This window comes from Balaenoptera musculus, chromosome 3 (assembly GCF_009873245.2).
Source record: "Balaenoptera musculus isolate JJ_BM4_2016_0621 chromosome 3, mBalMus1.pri.v3, whole genome shotgun sequence".
NCBI classification, from domain to species: Eukaryota; Metazoa; Chordata; class Mammalia; order Artiodactyla; family Balaenopteridae; genus Balaenoptera; species Balaenoptera musculus.
Genome location: NC_045787.1, coordinates 157,857,904 through 157,873,908, shown reverse-complemented (window position 1 = coordinate 157,873,908; position 16,005 = coordinate 157,857,904). Strand labels below are relative to the sequence as shown.

General features: G+C 59.0%; 2 protein-coding genes across 6 annotated transcripts; one reads left to right on the top strand and one right to left on the bottom strand.

The window, feature by feature from the left end:
• The first annotated feature begins 100 nt into the window (after nt 1–100).
• On the top strand, nt 101–7,192 carry DDX49 (DEAD-box helicase 49). The gene is made up of 13 exons (XM_036846266.1): nt 101–255; nt 1,132–1,255; nt 1,872–1,957; nt 2,046–2,167; nt 2,509–2,696; nt 2,840–2,980; nt 3,723–3,798; nt 4,103–4,179; nt 4,356–4,453; nt 5,546–5,620; nt 6,272–6,360; nt 6,451–6,522; nt 6,614–7,192. Exons 1-13 carry the CDS (start codon nt 141–143, stop codon nt 6,800–6,802), a joined length of 1,452 nt encoding a protein of 483 aa, XP_036702161.1. The 5' UTR covers nt 101–140; the 3' UTR covers nt 6,803–7,192.
• Nucleotides 7,193–7,764: 572 nt separating this feature from the next.
• HOMER3 (homer scaffold protein 3) lies at nt 7,765–15,128 on the bottom strand. 5 transcript variants are annotated; one of them, XM_036846269.1, is made up of 12 exons: nt 14,942–15,127; nt 14,258–14,387; nt 13,814–13,851; nt 13,263–13,344; nt 13,019–13,175; nt 12,635–12,766; nt 11,518–11,625; nt 10,400–10,521; nt 9,728–9,884; nt 9,284–9,397; nt 9,088–9,174; nt 7,765–8,233 (listed from the first exon to the last, which is right to left on the bottom strand). In XM_036846269.1, exons 4-12 carry the CDS (start codon nt 13,274–13,276, stop codon nt 8,042–8,044), a joined length of 1,083 nt encoding a protein of 360 aa, XP_036702164.1. In that variant the 5' UTR covers nt 13,277–13,344; nt 13,814–13,851; nt 14,258–14,387; nt 14,942–15,127; the 3' UTR covers nt 7,765–8,041. The 5 variants fall into 5 exon arrangements, with proteins under 5 accessions (XP_036702164.1, XP_036702163.1, XP_036702165.1 ...); XM_036846268.1 differs by lacking the exon at nt 13,814–13,851; XM_036846270.1 differs by lacking the exon at nt 14,258–14,387.
• Nucleotides 15,129–16,005: the final 877 nt, after the last annotated feature.

The window sequence follows — 16,005 nt, the reverse complement described above, 5'->3', positions numbered from 1 at the left end:
AGGCTAGGAATGGCAGTGAGCTTGCAGAGGGTGGGACCAGGCAGGAGGCAGATCCAATAAACTGGAAGGCTTTCCTGACGTCATCAACACGCGCCGGAAGCACGGCTCACACGGGTGCTTACACGGGGCTGGCTGCGAGGATGGCTGGCTTCGCGGAGCTTGGGCTGTCATCCTGGCTCGTGGAACAATGTCGGCAGCTGGGTTTGAAGCAGCCCACGCCCGTGCAGCTCGGCTGCATTCCCGCCATCCTGGAAGGTGAGTGTGGCTAGGCCTCTTCTCCAGGAGGCGTCCTCGCTCCTGTCGCCTCACTTTGCCTTCTCACAGCTTTTGCCCACGCCGGCCCCGTGAGGCGAAGGGCAGTCTTGGGCCTTACGGGCGATCCTGGGTTCCGGAGGCAGACTAGGCAGTGTTGGCGTTTAGGGTGTACGGCTGACTCGCCGTGTGTCCGCACCCAAGTGATGTAATCTCTGAAACTTTTATAGCCTCAGAGCACTGGGAGGGTTTGATGAATAACTAATAGATAGTACTGGGGAAATTCGGTAGAGCTTGGATTACTATCTCTATTTTAGAAATGGAAACTGAGGTTGTCAAGATTACTGGTAAATCCACGGCTCTGGTCCCTAGACTGCTCTTCTCCCCACTCCTCTGGTCCAACCCAGTTTTGCCATTAAAGAGACGCCTTCAGGAAGCCTAGGATGTGACAAATTGAGGCATTAAATAAACAAGGATGAAGGAGTCAGTAGGGAGCATAGGATGCAGATTGTGGGGAGGGCATTCTGGGTTTCCCAAGCCCTGATACCCCGGAAGGAGTCAAAACGAGGTCGTGGTTAGTGGCAGGCATCTCAGGTCAGATGGATGTGGGTTCCACTCCAGCCTGATACTCACTGTCTGTGTATCCTGGGCAAATCTTTGAGACTCTGTTTCCCCTTCTGTTAAATGGGGATGATAATGGCCTCGCCCTTCTAAAATGTGTCAGTTGCTCTAAATGGAAAGTTGTCAGAATGCCTGGAACGGAAAGGGCACAGGCCAGTACTGAGCACACAGTAATTGCTCATTAAATGTTAGCTGCTGTAAACTGTGCCCGATACAACACCTGTCTACACCTGTGACACTGCTTTGCCCTCTGCCCAGGTCGGGACTGCCTGGGCTGTGCCAAGACAGGCAGTGGCAAGACGGCAGCGTTTGTCCTGCCCATCTTGCAGAAGCTGTCTGAGGATCCCTATGGCATCTTCTGCCTCGTCCTGACACCCACCAGGTGAGCCCCCCAAAGGCCTCGTGGTGAGTTAACCAGCTGTGTTCTCTTGGGCAAGCGCCTTTACGTCTCTGAGCGCACTTTCCATGTGTGCAAGATGGGGACAGAAATTATGCCCACCTCTTAGAAGTGCTGAAGAATTAACAAGACAGTGAGTGAAAAGTTCTGAGCACAGGGCTTGACTCAGGGCAAGCAGGAAGGCCAGGAAGTAGGGACACAGGCAGAGAAAAGGCCTGGGCGGAGCTGGGGCTGGGGGCAGAGAGGCGAGGGCTTGGACACTGACCAGCCCTGGGGGAGGGGGAACTGACACTTGGGTCTCAGGCTTTGATGACTGTGGTGTTGAGGCCATTGCTGAGGACGTGGGAAGAAGAAAGGCCAGTGTGGGTGGGACTGGCAGGGGACAAGCCATGGGCTGTTTAGGGACCCAGCCTAGTGAGAGGGCAGGGGCCACAAGGGGCCTCCAACACTCAGTATCAGAACCTTTGTCCAAAGGGGACTGGGAGCCTCGGAGGGTGTGTGAACAGGAGAGGTCCAGGCAGGAGGCCGTAGGGTGGAGATGGGAATGAGAGGCAAGCACAAAACCGCTATCTGACCCAGGCTGGCCCCTTCATGCCCACAGGGAGCTGGCCTACCAGATCGCAGAGCAGTTCCGGGTCCTGGGGAAGCCTCTGGGCTTGAAAGACTGCATCATTGTCGGCGGCATGGGTATGGGGGGCCCAGGGAGGCTCTGGACATGGACCCTCTGCAGCCTCAGACCATCCACCCAGCCCCATCTCTCACCCTCCACCCACAGACATGGTGGCCCAGGCCTTGGAGCTCTCCCGGAAACCACATGTGGTCATCGCCACACCAGGGCGCCTGGCTGACCACCTCCGCAGCTCCAATACCTTCAGCATAAAGAAGATTCGCTTCCTGGTAACTCAGCCTGGGGCCCTGATACATCCATGTGGGAAATTTGTGTCCCACAGGCCATCCAGTACCGCGTTGGGAATGGTGACAAGAACAGCTCGGGAACCAACAAAAGGGGGCCTGTATTAGTAAAGACAGTTGGGGGCTGCGCCTCTCTGAGGAGGTGACATTGGAGCTGAGATTGGTGAGGGAGCAGGCCTCCAAGACCTAGAGGGAGAGTGCTCTAGGGCCCAGGTCTAAGACCAGGAAGGAGGCACATGGGGAAGGTGGGTCGAGCCCAGGCATGTAGTCAGGACTCGGACAGCGCCCTCACCCCAGATCCCTACCCGCTGCTGCCGGCACTACAGGTGATGGATGAGGCGGACCGGCTGTTGGAACAGGGCTGCACTGACTTCACTGTGGACCTGGAGACCATCCTGGCGGCTGTGCCGGCCCGCAGGCAGACACTGCTCTTCAGTGCCACGCTGACTGACACGCTGAGGGAGCTGCAGGGCCTGGCCACCAACCAGCCCTTCTTCTGGGAGGCTCAGGCCCCGTGAGTCCATAGCCACGTTCCTGGGGGAGCAGGGCAGGCGGGGGGCCAAGTGGGGGTCACACCCAACAGAGGTTATTGCCCATGGGCAGGGTGGGCTATTGGCCTCATTCAACAGAAGGGGAAACAGGCCCGCCTGTCCCCAGTGTGCGCACAGTAGAACAGCTGGACCAGCGCTACCTGCTAGTGCCTGAGAAGGTCAAGGATGCCTACCTGGTCCACCTGATCCAGAACTTCCAGGACGAGCACGAGGAGTGGTCCATCATCATCTTCACCAACACATGCAAGTGAGCATGGGCAGGCCTGCCTCTCCCGTCCCCCAGGCGCCCCTCCCACAGCCCTTCACGGAGGCCCGAGAGGTGGCCCAAGGTTGGAGGTATGGGGCACACAGCCGGTCCCGGCACTCTGGGGCCTCTGCTCAGGCCGGCAGTTTCGGAGGATGCACTCAAGGGGGCTCAGAGAGGTCAAGCAGTTTGCCAGCGTCACCCCTCCTGAAGGCAGAGCCAGGATTTGGGGTTCCTCAGACCTGCCTTTAACTGGAAGGGCTGAGGGCCTCAGGCTCTCCCCAGGAGACCCCTGCAGCAGCTGAGAAGGCCCTGGAGCAGCCTATTCGCTGTGGTCTCAGGATGTCAACGAGGCCCAGCACATCAGCACCAACACCTGGGGCTGTCCTCTCCGCAGACCCAGGGATTTCAAAATCCTTTGAGGTGTTTAGGGAGAGCATCAAGGAGCTGTAGGGTAGCCTAGCCTGAGCCAGCGTAGAAGGGCAGTCCACAGCATGTGGAGGAGAGCTCCTGACTGCTTCCCCCCAAGAATTTCTTGGCCACCAGAAGAGAAAAGTCTGGATGTAGGGCCCACTCCTGTTGGCTTAGGCCAGGGGAGGGGTCAGTGGGCAGGACACTGCACCGTGGCTTCTCCTTCCCCAGCTGTGCAGGGCCACCTACTTGGGGTCTCGGCGGGTGGGAGGGCCAGGAGCGCCTTTCCAGGACCCTAGCGCTAGACGGGCTGACAGCACATCCTTCCTGCCAGGACCTGCCAGATTCTGTGCATGATGCTGCGCAAATTCAACTTCCCCACCGTGGCTCTGCATTCCATGATGAAACAGGTGAGGCGCTGAGCGGCCCCACAGATCCCCTCACCCGCCAGCCTTGCCCTGGGGACTTCTCCCAGCCTCAGGGCTTTTGCCCAGGCCCTTTCCTCTGCCTGGAACACTCTTCCTGCCCCCTGCCTGCCCCAGTCTGGCCTCCTCAAGCTCATCTCCCTCACTGGACTGTGAGCCACTTGAGGGCGGAGACTGTCCTGGCCTCTGCCCTGTCCCCAGGCCTCACACAGTAAGCGCGCAAACGTTTGTTGAGATGCTACCTCACACCCCACCCCCCACCTCCAATTCTCTCCCCAATCCGGCACAGAAAGAACGCTTTGCCGCCCTGGCCAAGTTCAAGTCCAGCATCTACCGGATCCTGATCGCGACAGATGTGGCCTCCCGGTGAGCAGCTCCAGGGTACTCCCTTCCCCATGACGCCCCCCACAAAAGGGCCAGAGGGAGAGACTGGCTTCAGGCATGGGTCAGGCAGCCTCAGCTTCACTGCTGAGCGACCGTGGGTGAGTCCCAACCTCAGTTTCCCCACATGGACAGAGGTGCTGACTGACCTCTCTCTCCAGGGGCCTGGACATTCCCACGGTGCAGGTGGTCATCAACCACAACACCCCCGGGCTCCCGAAGATCTACATCCACCGAGTCGGCCGGACAGCCCGTGCAGGTGAGCAGACAGGGCGGGGCAGCCTTTGGGCACCCACCCCTCCTGCCTGCCCACACCATGAGGAGTCAGAGTCACAAGCTGGTGGGACATGGGAGGGCTACAGGCCACAGGTGAAAGACACTAGAGGCAGCACTTGCAAGTTGGGGGACTTGCCCTTTCAAAACCATAGGTGGGGATGCTCTGTCTTCTCACCCCCGGCAGCACTAACAGCGACACGTGCTGTTCCCTGGGGACACGGCACACACAATGGCCCCATCCCCACCACTCCCTGTTGCCTCACCCCAGGCCCCTTTACCCGTCAGGGCTGCCAATCCATGCCCAGCAGCAAATAGGTGTACGAGTCCTGGTGGGTATGACGCTGCCCTGTGGGATTTGGCGTCCAAGTTCAACCCCTCGCTGTGACTCTGGCTAGGAGCCAAGGAGGCATCCTTGTGTCTGCTCCCCAGCCCCACCCCGGAGGGGCACGGAGTCCCGGAGATTTTCTCACACCTGGAGTGGGCAGAGATACGGTTTCTGGGGCCAGACTGGGCCTGGCCCTTCTCTCCTCCCCTGTGGCCTCAGGAAGGTCACATCAGCTCTCTGGGCCCCCACTGCCTCATGCAACAATGGGTAGTAAGAAGGTGACACCTGTTTGGGGCTGCTCCGAGGGTCATGGGCCTGGTCAGCTGCCAGTGCTGTTCCAGCACCAGTCACTGTCACAGAAACGGCGAATGGAGAAAGTGGTGTGCAGAGATCTGAGCTGAAGCCTGTCTGGGCTTATTGCTGACAGAACTTGGCCTGGGCTCCCTGGCGGCCACACTGAAATGGGAAATCAGCCACATCACCTGTATAAGGCCAAGCTGGCAGGACAGCCGCCTCTCCCTGGAGTCCTGCAGCTCCCCTGGGACAGACCTGCCTACTACGCAGAGGTCAGGCAGGGGGTTGAGCCGTGACGCCCTGAGCTTCGTTCATTTCCACTCACTCACTCACCCACCGAGCTCCTGTACTGTTCCCCTTGATTGAGAGGAGCCCTGAGCCGCCTGCTGGTCAGGACCTGCTTCTGCTGGCCCTTTGTCCTGGCCTCCAGCTCACAGCCTGGGTGTGTCCCCACAGGGCGGCAGGGACAGGCCATCACGCTGGTGACGCAGTATGACATTCACCTGGTACACGCCATCGAGGAGCAGATCAGTGAGTGGAGGGGCAGAGGAGGGGAGGGGAGGGGAGGCGGGTGCTTCTGGGTGAGATGCCGCTCAGCCCTATCAGACACCCGCTAGCCTGCTCACATGGGCAGGCTTAAACTGCGCTTTCCTTCTTATGCAACCCTCAAAGAAGTTTCTTTGCCCAGTTGTTGAAACAGAAGCTCTGCAATGGCCTTCAGCAGCTGAAAGCCACATCTAGTGGGAAGGGACTTTGGTTTCTCAGACCAGAGTGTGTGGGTGGTCCCTGCGGATGAGTCAGAAGCCCCAGGGCTGGGGCCTGGGCATGTTTGAAAAACCCCCTTGGGTAGTTTAATGTGTAGCCAAGACCGAGAACCTCTGGGGCACCTCCAGTCACTGCAAAGACTGTCCTAAGATTCAGAAATGTCTTGACTTTAAAGAACACTTGTTTCCAGGGGAAAAAAAAAAAAAATCCCTAGTCAAATTCATAGTATTGCTAACAACAAAAAAAAGAGCAGTCTATACCTTCCTTGGGTCTGAAATCTTAGATCTTGCCCACCTGATCCTTATCTGCTATGGCCCTGGATGGCCTTGCATGCCCTACTACAAAGGGAACTCGCTACATGGTTGAAATCCCTCTCCATGTCGTGCCTGCCCCCCTGTGACCCTGCTGTCCTCACAGAGAAGAAGCTGGAGGAGTTCTCGGTGGAGGAAGCTGAGGTGCTACAGATCCTCACACAGGTCAACGTGGTGCGGAGGGAGTGTGAGATTGTGAGTGTCGGGGAAGGGGCTGGTCCTCGGGGCCCAGGGTGCTTCCTGCAAGATGGTGACCCCCAAAACGGCCTCTCCCTCCCCCCCCAGAAACTGGAGGCAGCCAACTTTGATGAAAAGAAAGAGATTAATAAGCGAAAGCAGATGATCCTGGAGGGGAAGGTGAGGGCTGAGCCGGTGGTGGAGTGGGCGTGGGGCACAAGCTTCCCTGTGGATGATCAGCTTAGCCACCTTCTGGTCCTCCCCATGCCAGGATCCCGACCTGGAGGCCAAGCGCAAGGCCGAGCTGGCCAAAATCAAGCAGAAGAACCGGCGCTTCAAGGAGAAAGTGGAGCAGGCACTGCAGCGGCAGAAGGCCAGTGAGGCTGGCCGCAGGGGGTGTCCATCCAGGGCCCAGCCTGAGGCCTGCTTGTCCCCAGCACCCGCTCAGGGCCCAGCCTGAGTTCCACACGGCCCCCATCTGCCCAGCCTGGGATGCCTTCATCTAGCTGAAGGTTGGAGGGTCCTCCCCTCAGGATAATCCCTCCTCCCAGTCTGCCCAGTCCCCCTCAGCGGAGCCCACGGACACCCACGTGCAGTGCGCAGCCCTCCACCCCACCCTGCAGCCCCTGGTGGCCCCTCCTCAGAACCTTGGCCAAGAGGCAGGCTGCAGAGGAGGAAAGAACGCTGTGAGGTTGGGCCCAAGTCCACGTACAGTGACCCCAGCCCAGGGTCACCCCGGGGGTGCTGTGGGGCCCCAGAGCGAAGGTGTGTCGCTTGCAGGAGATGCTCAATAAATGAGTCTTTTGACTTCCTCAGTCTGACTCGGGGAGCAGGGGCAGAGGGAGGAGGGTATGACTGCCTGTACTTCTCAAGTCTCCCAGAACACCACTTACCACCCCCCACCCCCCAGGTCTCCTTTCCTGTCAGGCCAGGCCCAAAGCTTTGAACTGCAGTGCTGACCATTCCAGCCGAGCGACCTTGGGTTGGTGAAGCCCCTTATGTGGGCCTTGGTTTCTTCATCTGGAAAATGGGCATAGCAACTGCTCTACTCTGCAAATGCAGATGTTTTGGTGAGATCCCTCCCATGCCCAGAGAACACAGCCATGTGCTAGGACCTTCCCCTCCTGCCCACCTGCTTGCATTTGGGGTTTGTGGCCAGAGCAAAGTGGTGGGGGGAGTCCTTAACCAGGGTCCACCTTAGTCCAAACTGGTCCAGACAACATGGGCAGAGCCCAGGAAGATGGGGCAGCAGAGCCATGTGGCCTGGGCCCCAAGTAGGTGGCCTGGTCAGGCCTGCCTGACCCTGAGGCTTTCTGAGCCTCCCTCATCTCTGAGTGGCTTACCAAACCCTACACAGACTGAGGGCAGAGGGTCCAGTGACGGCGACTAGGTACCTAGGTGCTCACACACCACACACACAGCCACGCTTAGAAATGTAATTTGGGCACCAGCACGTGCCCTGGGGAGTCTAGAAATTCTACACGATGAAGAGCTCAAAAACAGCCCATGAGCTGTGAACAGCCAGGGCCGGCTGGAGTACTGTGGACAGGCCCTCCCCAGGCTGAGTCGGGCCCCACTCCCTGCCAGGGGGAATGGCCCACTGTGCCGCCTGCGGCCTGGCCCGTGCCCCAGGCGGGAATCGTTCATGTAAAACTAGCTCCCGCAGGCCCCTGCTCCCACGTAGACCCAGAGGCCGGACTCAGGGCGCGCCCTCGGCCAGGCGGGCCAGGCCCTCCCGCAGCTCGCTCAGCTCAAACAGCCTGACGTCCAGCAGCTGCGCGGCCCGGCCCACCTCGGCCCGTGCCCGCTCCCGCTCCACCCGTGCCTCCTCCAGGCTGCGCTCCGTTGCCCGCAGCTGGTGCTCCAGCTCCGCGTTTCGGGTCTCCAGTTCCTGCAGGGAGAGGGCAAGCAGGGTTGGGGGCCCCAGCAAGTCTCAAGGGTCCAGCATCTGAATGCTATCCCCAAAGCCTCCACTCTGGGCCAAGCCCTCTCTGTCTACTGGCCTCCTCCCTGCCACCTCTACCCAAGACACTCCCTGGTCCCCTGGCTGATTGGAACATCATTGAAATGACCACATTCCTCTTCTGCTCAAGACCCTCGTCACCCATCATGCTGGGAATGAAATCCATACCCCTCCTCGCTCATTCCAACCCAGGCTTGCTGGCTTCCTTGTGGTTCCTTGAACATACTTTCTCCCCACCTCAGGGCCTTTACATGTGCTGTGCACTCTGCCCAGGAAACAACAGGGAGCATTCCCCCAACTTCTCTCTCTTTGGGGGCACCAGCTCCTTTAACTTCTCCCTTCTGCTGGACTCACAGGACATGCTTGAAGCTTTCTCAGATAAAGTCTTCAGTGAGGGCCAGGCCAGCCCACACCTGGGTACAAATGCAAGCTCCTGACCTCAGGCTGGGAATGTGTGAGGATTTGATGGGGTCAAGAATGAAGATTCAACAGAGACTCAAAAACTGCTTGTTGAATGAATGGAAGGAGATGAAATATTGTACTAATAACCATCTTTCATAAACCACCCACTGTGATTCAGTCCTTCCATGAACCTGGTCATCCAAATCCTTCACAACCTTAGATGTCTTCCTGACTCCATTTATAGGTGAAGAAACTGAAGGCCAGGGAGGCACATAGCTGCCCAGAACCCACTAGGTAGGGAAGATGCCAGGTCTGTCCTATGTCAGAGGCTGGCTGCCATGGCTGGTCACCCCACCCCGCCTCACAGCAACCGCACACACCTGCACCTTCTGCTGCGTCTCCTCACGCTCGGCGGTCTCTGGGGCCTCACGGGGACCACCAGTCTGGCTCTTCAGCGTCTGGATCTCCTAATGGAGAAGTTCCCAGAATCTGTTCTGAGAGTCCTGGCTCCCCCATGGGAGATCAGGGAAGGCAGGGCCCGAGGAAACACAAATGCATACAGACACGCTCACACACCTGGTCCTTAGTTTGCACTAGTGCCTCCAGCTGCTCCAGCGACTGGCCCGGTCCCTCCTTCTCACTGACTGCGGGTGGCTCGGCGGTGGCAGCCTGGGCCTCCAGCTCAGCCACCTGTGCAGACAGGAAGGTCAGCCCCTGATACCCCAGCCTGTACTCTCCTGGTCCCTGGGGAATATGCCTGACCAGCCAAGCCCATGACTGGGCACTAACCCCTTCTGGTTGGGGCTGCCACCCCGCCTCTGGCAGGTAGGTCTTTTGGGTCTGACAACCCTCTGAGGCTGACATTATTTCAGACCCATACTACAGAACAAGAAACTAAGGCTCAGGGAAGTGATTTGCCGAGATCACACAGCCAGCCGGGGAACCCAGGACAGATAGGAGGCAGGGGCTTCACAGTGGTCCGGGCCACTTGGGGTCTCTGGGAGGGAGGGGCTTCCTCACCCGCTGTCGCAGCCTCTCGGCCTCTGCGCGCTGGGCCTCCAGCTGCTGCCTCCACTGGGCGGCGGCCGCGTTGGCCTCTCGCAGGGCGCTCGCCAACTTGTTGTTACTGTCCTGCAGCGCGAAGAACTCGGCCTCCCACTGCACCTCGCCCACCGAGCTGCGGGGACGCTGGAGTCGGCAAAGGGCAGGGCGGGGCCTCACTGGGCCTGAGGCAGGGTGAGGGAGGTGCTGGGCTGGGGGCGGGGTTATGGGCGGGGTCAAGAGACCCCGGGACTAGGGGGTGGGGACTTCCCGGGGAGGCGGAGTCTTGCCGGGGGTGGGGTCAAAGTAGGCGCTTTGGTGTCAGTTCAGTGAGACACAGTCGGAAGGCCAAGCAGGATCAGCCCAGGGGATGTGGACAGGACAAAGTGGGTGGGGAGGCACCCGTGGGTTTAGAATTAGCCGCGGGAGATGTGGACAGGCCGGGGTTAGCCCCGAGGAATGGATGAGGCAGGAGCGGGGTCGGCTCTGGAAGGGTCATAATCTGGGTGTCTCCTCTCCTACCACAGGCCTTGCGTCCAGTGTCAGATCCCGCCGCTTGAACAAGTCCCTACAGTTTCTGAGAACTTCCTCTCCTCTCTTCCCCCGCCCTTCGTCCTGCCACGCCCCTGTGCCCCGCCCTACCCCCCTCACCCCTCGGACAGCATCTTTCTGAGCCGCTCGCGCTCAGCGGGGCCGGGAGCGTCCGCGCTCTGGCTGCGGAATAGCTTCTCGTCGCCGGGGCCGTTGGAGCTGACGAGGGGGCTCGGGGGCACCTAAGAGCATGGGCAGAAGTGAGGGCACAGTAAGGGCTGATGCTACTTGGGTCGTGACTGAGGGCAGGAGGTCCTTCCCAGCTCTGGGATCTGATTGCTCCTTTCCCCTCCTCACCCACCACCCATGGCTCCCGATGGCCCCTTTCTGGGCCCTGCCCCCCATCTTGCCTGCTGGGCTCTCAACAACCCCCAGGAGCAAACCTGATGCAGGCTAGCCTAAACCCCGGGAGATACTCATAATCTGCAAAGTGGGGAGCAATCCAAAACTTCCATGCTGTTCCCTCATAGCAATGACCTTCCCTGGGGCCAAATTTCAACATCCATTTAAAATTCCTACAGGAAACCCACTCCATCAGGCTAAATTCATTATGAATCCACCTGCTGCCTGCACCAACCTACTTTTACATCTCCTTAATCCCTGTGCCCAGCCCTGGGCCTGGCACACAGTATGTGGTCAATAAATGATGCTGAGGGACTTCCCTGGTGGTCCAGCGGGTGGGACTCCATGCTCCCAATGCAGCGGGCCCGGGTTTGATCCCTGGTCAGGGAATAGATCCTGCATGCATGCCACAACTAAGAGTCTGCGTGCCGCAACTAAGAAGCCCACATGCCGCAACGAAGATCCCACGAGCCGCAACTAAGACTCGGTGCAGCCAAAATAAATAAATAAAATAAATAATATTTTTTAAAAAATGATACTGAATAAGTTAGTGGGGGAAAACACCCAGGGACAGTTTTTTACTCTGCCCCTCTACTTAGCCATTTCAACTTCCACATTTCAACTCTGCCCTGTGAGCTGGTTTTCTGGCCTTCCTTGATCTAACATTTGGACAGCCTATGACACGCTCCCATGGCACCCACAGCCCTCTTCCATGGCCCTTGCCATGGATCTAGTTTTACATCATCTGTGAGCGTTTGGTCCTGGGAACCGGCACAGCACCTAGACTCCCCAATATCAGTTGATCTCCTGGCACGCATGCGACAGGGAGTGCTGACCTGGTGGGCAGTGAGCCCCAGGGCTGGACTGGTGAGCTCTCCCCCATCCTGAGATTTCTCCCGTGCCAGCCTCGCTGCTTCCTTCACTTCCTGGAACTTCTCAGCGAACTGAGGAATGGGGGGCAGGAACAGACAGTCAACAAACTCCCAGCCCCCTCCCCCCGGGTTCCCACCACATTAGCTCCACCCAGTGTCAGCTCTGTTGCTTTGGAAGGAACTTTAGAACTGAGTGCATCCCCTCCTCTCATGAACTGGAAGAGTGGGAAGAAGGCTTGGAAAACGATGCCCAGTGAGCAGAGTGGGTATCAGGATGGGGGGTGGGTGGGATGTTCATGGAGGTGTATCACATTGAGCCACCTTGAGAAAGGGACCCCCTTTCCCTCTCAATCAGGCTTATTTCAGCAAGGAGAGCCTCAGGTGGGTGCTAATCTGTCTTTCATTTCCAGCTAGGGTAGCATACACTTTTTTTTTTTTTCATTTTAAAATAAATTTCCTTAGCTTGAAAGTAATTTTTTAAAGAAACATATTTACAGACATACAGCCACTTGATTTGTGCAAAGGGGACAGTGCAATTCATTGGGAGTTGGGGGGGGTAGATGGTTTTTTCAAAAAATGGCCCAAGAGCAACTGAATACTCATGTGGGAAAAAAATACTCCTCCTTTAAACCTCCGATAGAAATTAATTCAAAGATCTAAATTTGAAAGGAAAACTAATGCTTCTAGAAGAAAAGCGAAGAAAAGCATCATGAACTCAACAGGATTCAGAGAGCACGAACCATACAGGGAAACAATGGATAAGACACTACTGAACTCTAGAAACAGCAGAGGGTGGAGGGAGGCGATAAAGAAGGTAATGCCAGGGGTGCGGGGAAGCACCCAGCCCATCCTAGGCACCCAGAGAGGGGCAGGGTGTGTCCGAAATCAGAGCAGGTGGCCAACAGAGCTGGGATGTGAACCAGGGAAGTGGGAAGGAGCTACTGGCTTGTCCAATTCTGTAGGCCCATTCTGCAGCTGGGAAGATGGAGGCCCAGCATCTGTGCAGGGTCCCACAGTGCACCCCCAAGAGAAGACCCAGCCCCAGCCTCATTCCTCCCACCATGTATCCCTGCAGGCCCACCTGAGTCAGATGCTGCTCAGAAGCAAAGCCAAGGCCATAGACGGTGTTGGCGCGACTGTCTGCCCACTGCCCGAACTTCTGGGAGGTTTTGGTAAATGTCATGTTGGGGGTGACAGTGCTGTTGATGATGGCCTGGGGAAGGTGGTGGGGAGAAAAGTTCCCGGGTGATGGGACTGGTAATAATGAATGTGAAACCCCCAGGGGTATAGCTTTGTATCAACACCTCAGAGGTCCTTGGTCTGAGCCATTTCAGGAGGAAGATTGAGACCCAGAAAGACTCAGGGTACTCCCCCGGCCCCCAAGGCACACAGCAAGGAAGCGACTGAACCAGGCTTGTCCCTGGGATCCTTGGCACCTGCCACCCCACCCAAGCCCCACCAGGACCTTGGCACCCCCAAGGCTGATGATTCGGTAGACGTTGCGGGTGGCATCGTAAAAGTAGGAGACAGTGAGTGCGTGTTTGCCCGCGGGGATCCAGTTCCGCTTGGTGGCCGGGTCGATCTGGAACACGTGCGCCCGTGTGCTGAAGATGGGCTGCTCCCTGCATGGGGAGAGGGTGTTCAGCGGGGGCCAGGCACCGGCCCCCCAGGGGACTCAAGGCCAAGCTTTGGTAGAAGCAGGGGCTCACCTGGCTGTGGACATTGGTCAGGCTTGTCTGGGTGGGCTCCAAGGGACAGCCAGGGGGATGGTAGGAACTGCTGGCTTGGCCTCTGGGGGGACAGGAGGTTTGTGAGTGTCTCCGCAGACCAGGTTGAGGGAGGCCAAGCATGTCCAGCCCCAGGACCCACTTCCAAGTACACCATTCATAGAACTTCAATCCAAAAGTGAGGGAACCACTCAGCAAGAAGACCCCAACTCTCTCCATTGGGAGGAAGCTCTTGCAACACCCTGGGCAGGAGACGGCCTCTGATAGGAGCCAGGTGGCATCTAACAGCCCAGCATAAACCTCACATCTTCTGGTTACTGGACCCCCAGTGAAGTCTTCTCAATCTCTGGGCTGGGTGGAGGAGGCCAAGGTGGCCAACTCCTGTTCAGTACTTCCTGACACTTTCGTCCATCACTCCTCAAAGCAGGGCCTCCATCAAAAAGTGGGGCATTGACAGGTGCCTACTGGGAGACCAGTCCCCCACTGGACCCACAAAGAGACCCCTCAGCTTCCACTGTAGGGCAGAGGCACACCTTGGAGTCAAAGTCCAAATCCCCAGGGAGCCTCCAGCCTAGTTAAAAAGACAAGATGTGGCTGAACAGGTCTACCGTGGTGCCCACCCATCACCACTCAATCCCAGTACCATGGGGCTGGGCGGGATCCAGGTCCACGAGGGACCTGGGGGAGGGTGGGAGGCAAACTAAGGGAAGGGAGGCCCGGACTCGGTAGCCTCCGTGGTCAGAGGGGGGAATGGCGCCCCACTCTGTCCTGGGCAGCTGCTGTCCCGGTCACAGGGTCTGAAACCGGAGCCCCTGGGTGGGGGAGGGGCAGAGACTTTGACCGGGGTTGGGGGTGGGTCCTGGGTCGAGCCAGGGTTCCGGGGCGCAGGGGTCCTAGAAACTCAGGCCCCTCCTGGCCGGACGTTCCTGCAGCGGACGTTCCTGCAGCGACTTGCGGCATTGGGAAAAGTTACTCACCAACTAGTCATGCGCCTCGGACGCTGCCGACCGCGGGGCTCCAAAGGGGAGCCCGACTCCGCCCGGTGTCCGGGATCCACAATCGCGTGCGGGGGCGAAGCCCCACCCCAGGAGCCCCAGTCCAGGGGATCTGATATTCAGTCAGGATCGAGTTCCCAGGGTCAGGACCAGGGTGCCCTATGCGCGCCCCAACTTCGGGAAGTGCCGCCCCCGACCCTGGAACTTCCAGGATCCCTGCGACGCCCCCCCAACTCCGGGTCCAGAACTTCGGGGACACGTTATCTACCTCCTGCAACCGCAGGTCCAGAGCTTAGGGTATCCTGCGCGCTGTCCCTGACTCCTGAACTTCGGGGAACCCCCTGCCACCCTTCCATCCCCGGGTCCTGAGTTTCGGGGTTCCCTCGCGTCGCCCCTCCACCCCAGGTCCGAAACGTCGGAGACATCTTCACAGCCTCCTCCAATGACGGGTCCGGAACTTCGGGAACCGCTCGCACTGTCCCCTCCCCGACCCCGACTCCGGAACTTCGGGGTCCCCGCGCCCTCTCAAGCCCTGGAACTTCGGGGCTCCCCCAGCTGCCCCCAGCCTCCGTATCCGGAACTTCGGGACCCCCAGCGCCCTCTCCCCGGCCCTAGAACTTCGGGGCCCCCCGCGCCCCCAGCGCTGGCTCAGCTGGCCGGGCTCACCCTGCCGGCTCGGCGCCCCGCAAGTGTCCGGGCGCTAAGCGGGTGCGGCCCCGCGGCGCCGACTCCCCACAGACGGGCGCCCCGCTCGCTCGCTGGCTCCGGGGCCCGCGCCCTCCGCGCCGCCCTCCGCACCGCCCGCGCCTTTGTCTGCGCCGCCGCCGCCGCCGCCCGCGCCGTCTCCGGTCCCATCGCGGCGAGTCCCGACGCGGCCGCCGCCCGCCCCGCCTCCCCGGGCCGCCGAGGCCGCCCCGCAGCGCCCCCTGCCGGCCGAAGGTGGAGGGAGAGGGAGAAGGAGGGGCGCGAGCAGGGAGGAAGGGGGGAGGATTGGGGACGAGAGGTTAAGAAGGGTGCGGAAGGGGATAGGGAATGGGGTGGAGACAGAGACCCAGACCTAGAGACAGAGAGATGGAGGAGAGAGGCAGAGACACAGGAGACAGACAGACAGACAGACCTAGGTGGACAGAGGAGAATGTGGCCTCATCCTCTCTTCAACGGGGGCCCTGACCCTCGGGGCCTCTGCTGCTTTTGCCCGTGATGGGGAATCAGGTTCCTCTTCACCCGATGGGAGTCCAGGGGCAGGGCACATCTGCTGCCTTGGTGGGCCCAGGCGCCTGCACACAGTAGCTCTCAGTGGCTGTATCCAGAAAATGAAAGAGACCTCAGCAGAGAGGGGGCTGGAAGATGAGAGAGAGGCAAACAGTAGGCACTTTATGGGGCTTGATCCCAGGTCCCCTGCTCAGAATCCTTCCTGCCTGCTCTCCCACCTCACCCTGATCCCCAGGTTGGGTCTTCTGTCAACCTCGGGGCTTCTGTGTCCCCTAAAACAACTGTAACAATGCCAATGAGGCTGGATTAGGATTATCGTTGCTGTGTTATAGGGTCCCCAAATCCAGGTGGAGGGAATGTCAGTGTCCACTTGCCACCAAATGGGTGAATTGCCTGGAGGTCCACAGGCCCAGGTTTGCCACCTCTGGTCAGAGGGAGTCCACCCCTTCCTACACTTGCTGGGAGAGGGTCCTTTTAGAGCCAAGCCAGGATCTCCTGGTCTGAGCCTGCCTGTGGAG

Coding starts and splice junctions, on each gene's coding strand:
- HOMER3 (XM_036846269.1), bottom strand. Junction 11,626..12,634: donor CTGAGCAGCATCTGACTCAG/GTGGGCCTGCAG, acceptor CCCATTCCTCAG/TTCGCTGAGAAGTTCCAGGA. Junction 10,522..11,517: donor TGGGGCTCACTGCCCACCAG/GTCAGCACTCCC, acceptor CCATGCTCTTAG/GTGCCCCCGAGCCCCCTCGT.
- DDX49 (XM_036846266.1), top strand. CDS start 141: ATGGCTGGCTTCGCGGAGCTTGGGCTGTCATCCTGGCTCGTGGAACAA. Junction 1,256..1,871: donor CTCGTCCTGACACCCACCAG/GTGAGCCCCCCA, acceptor TCATGCCCACAG/GGAGCTGGCCTACCAGATCG. Junction 6,523..6,613: donor AGATGATCCTGGAGGGGAAG/GTGAGGGCTGAG, acceptor TCCCCATGCCAG/GATCCCGACCTGGAGGCCAA.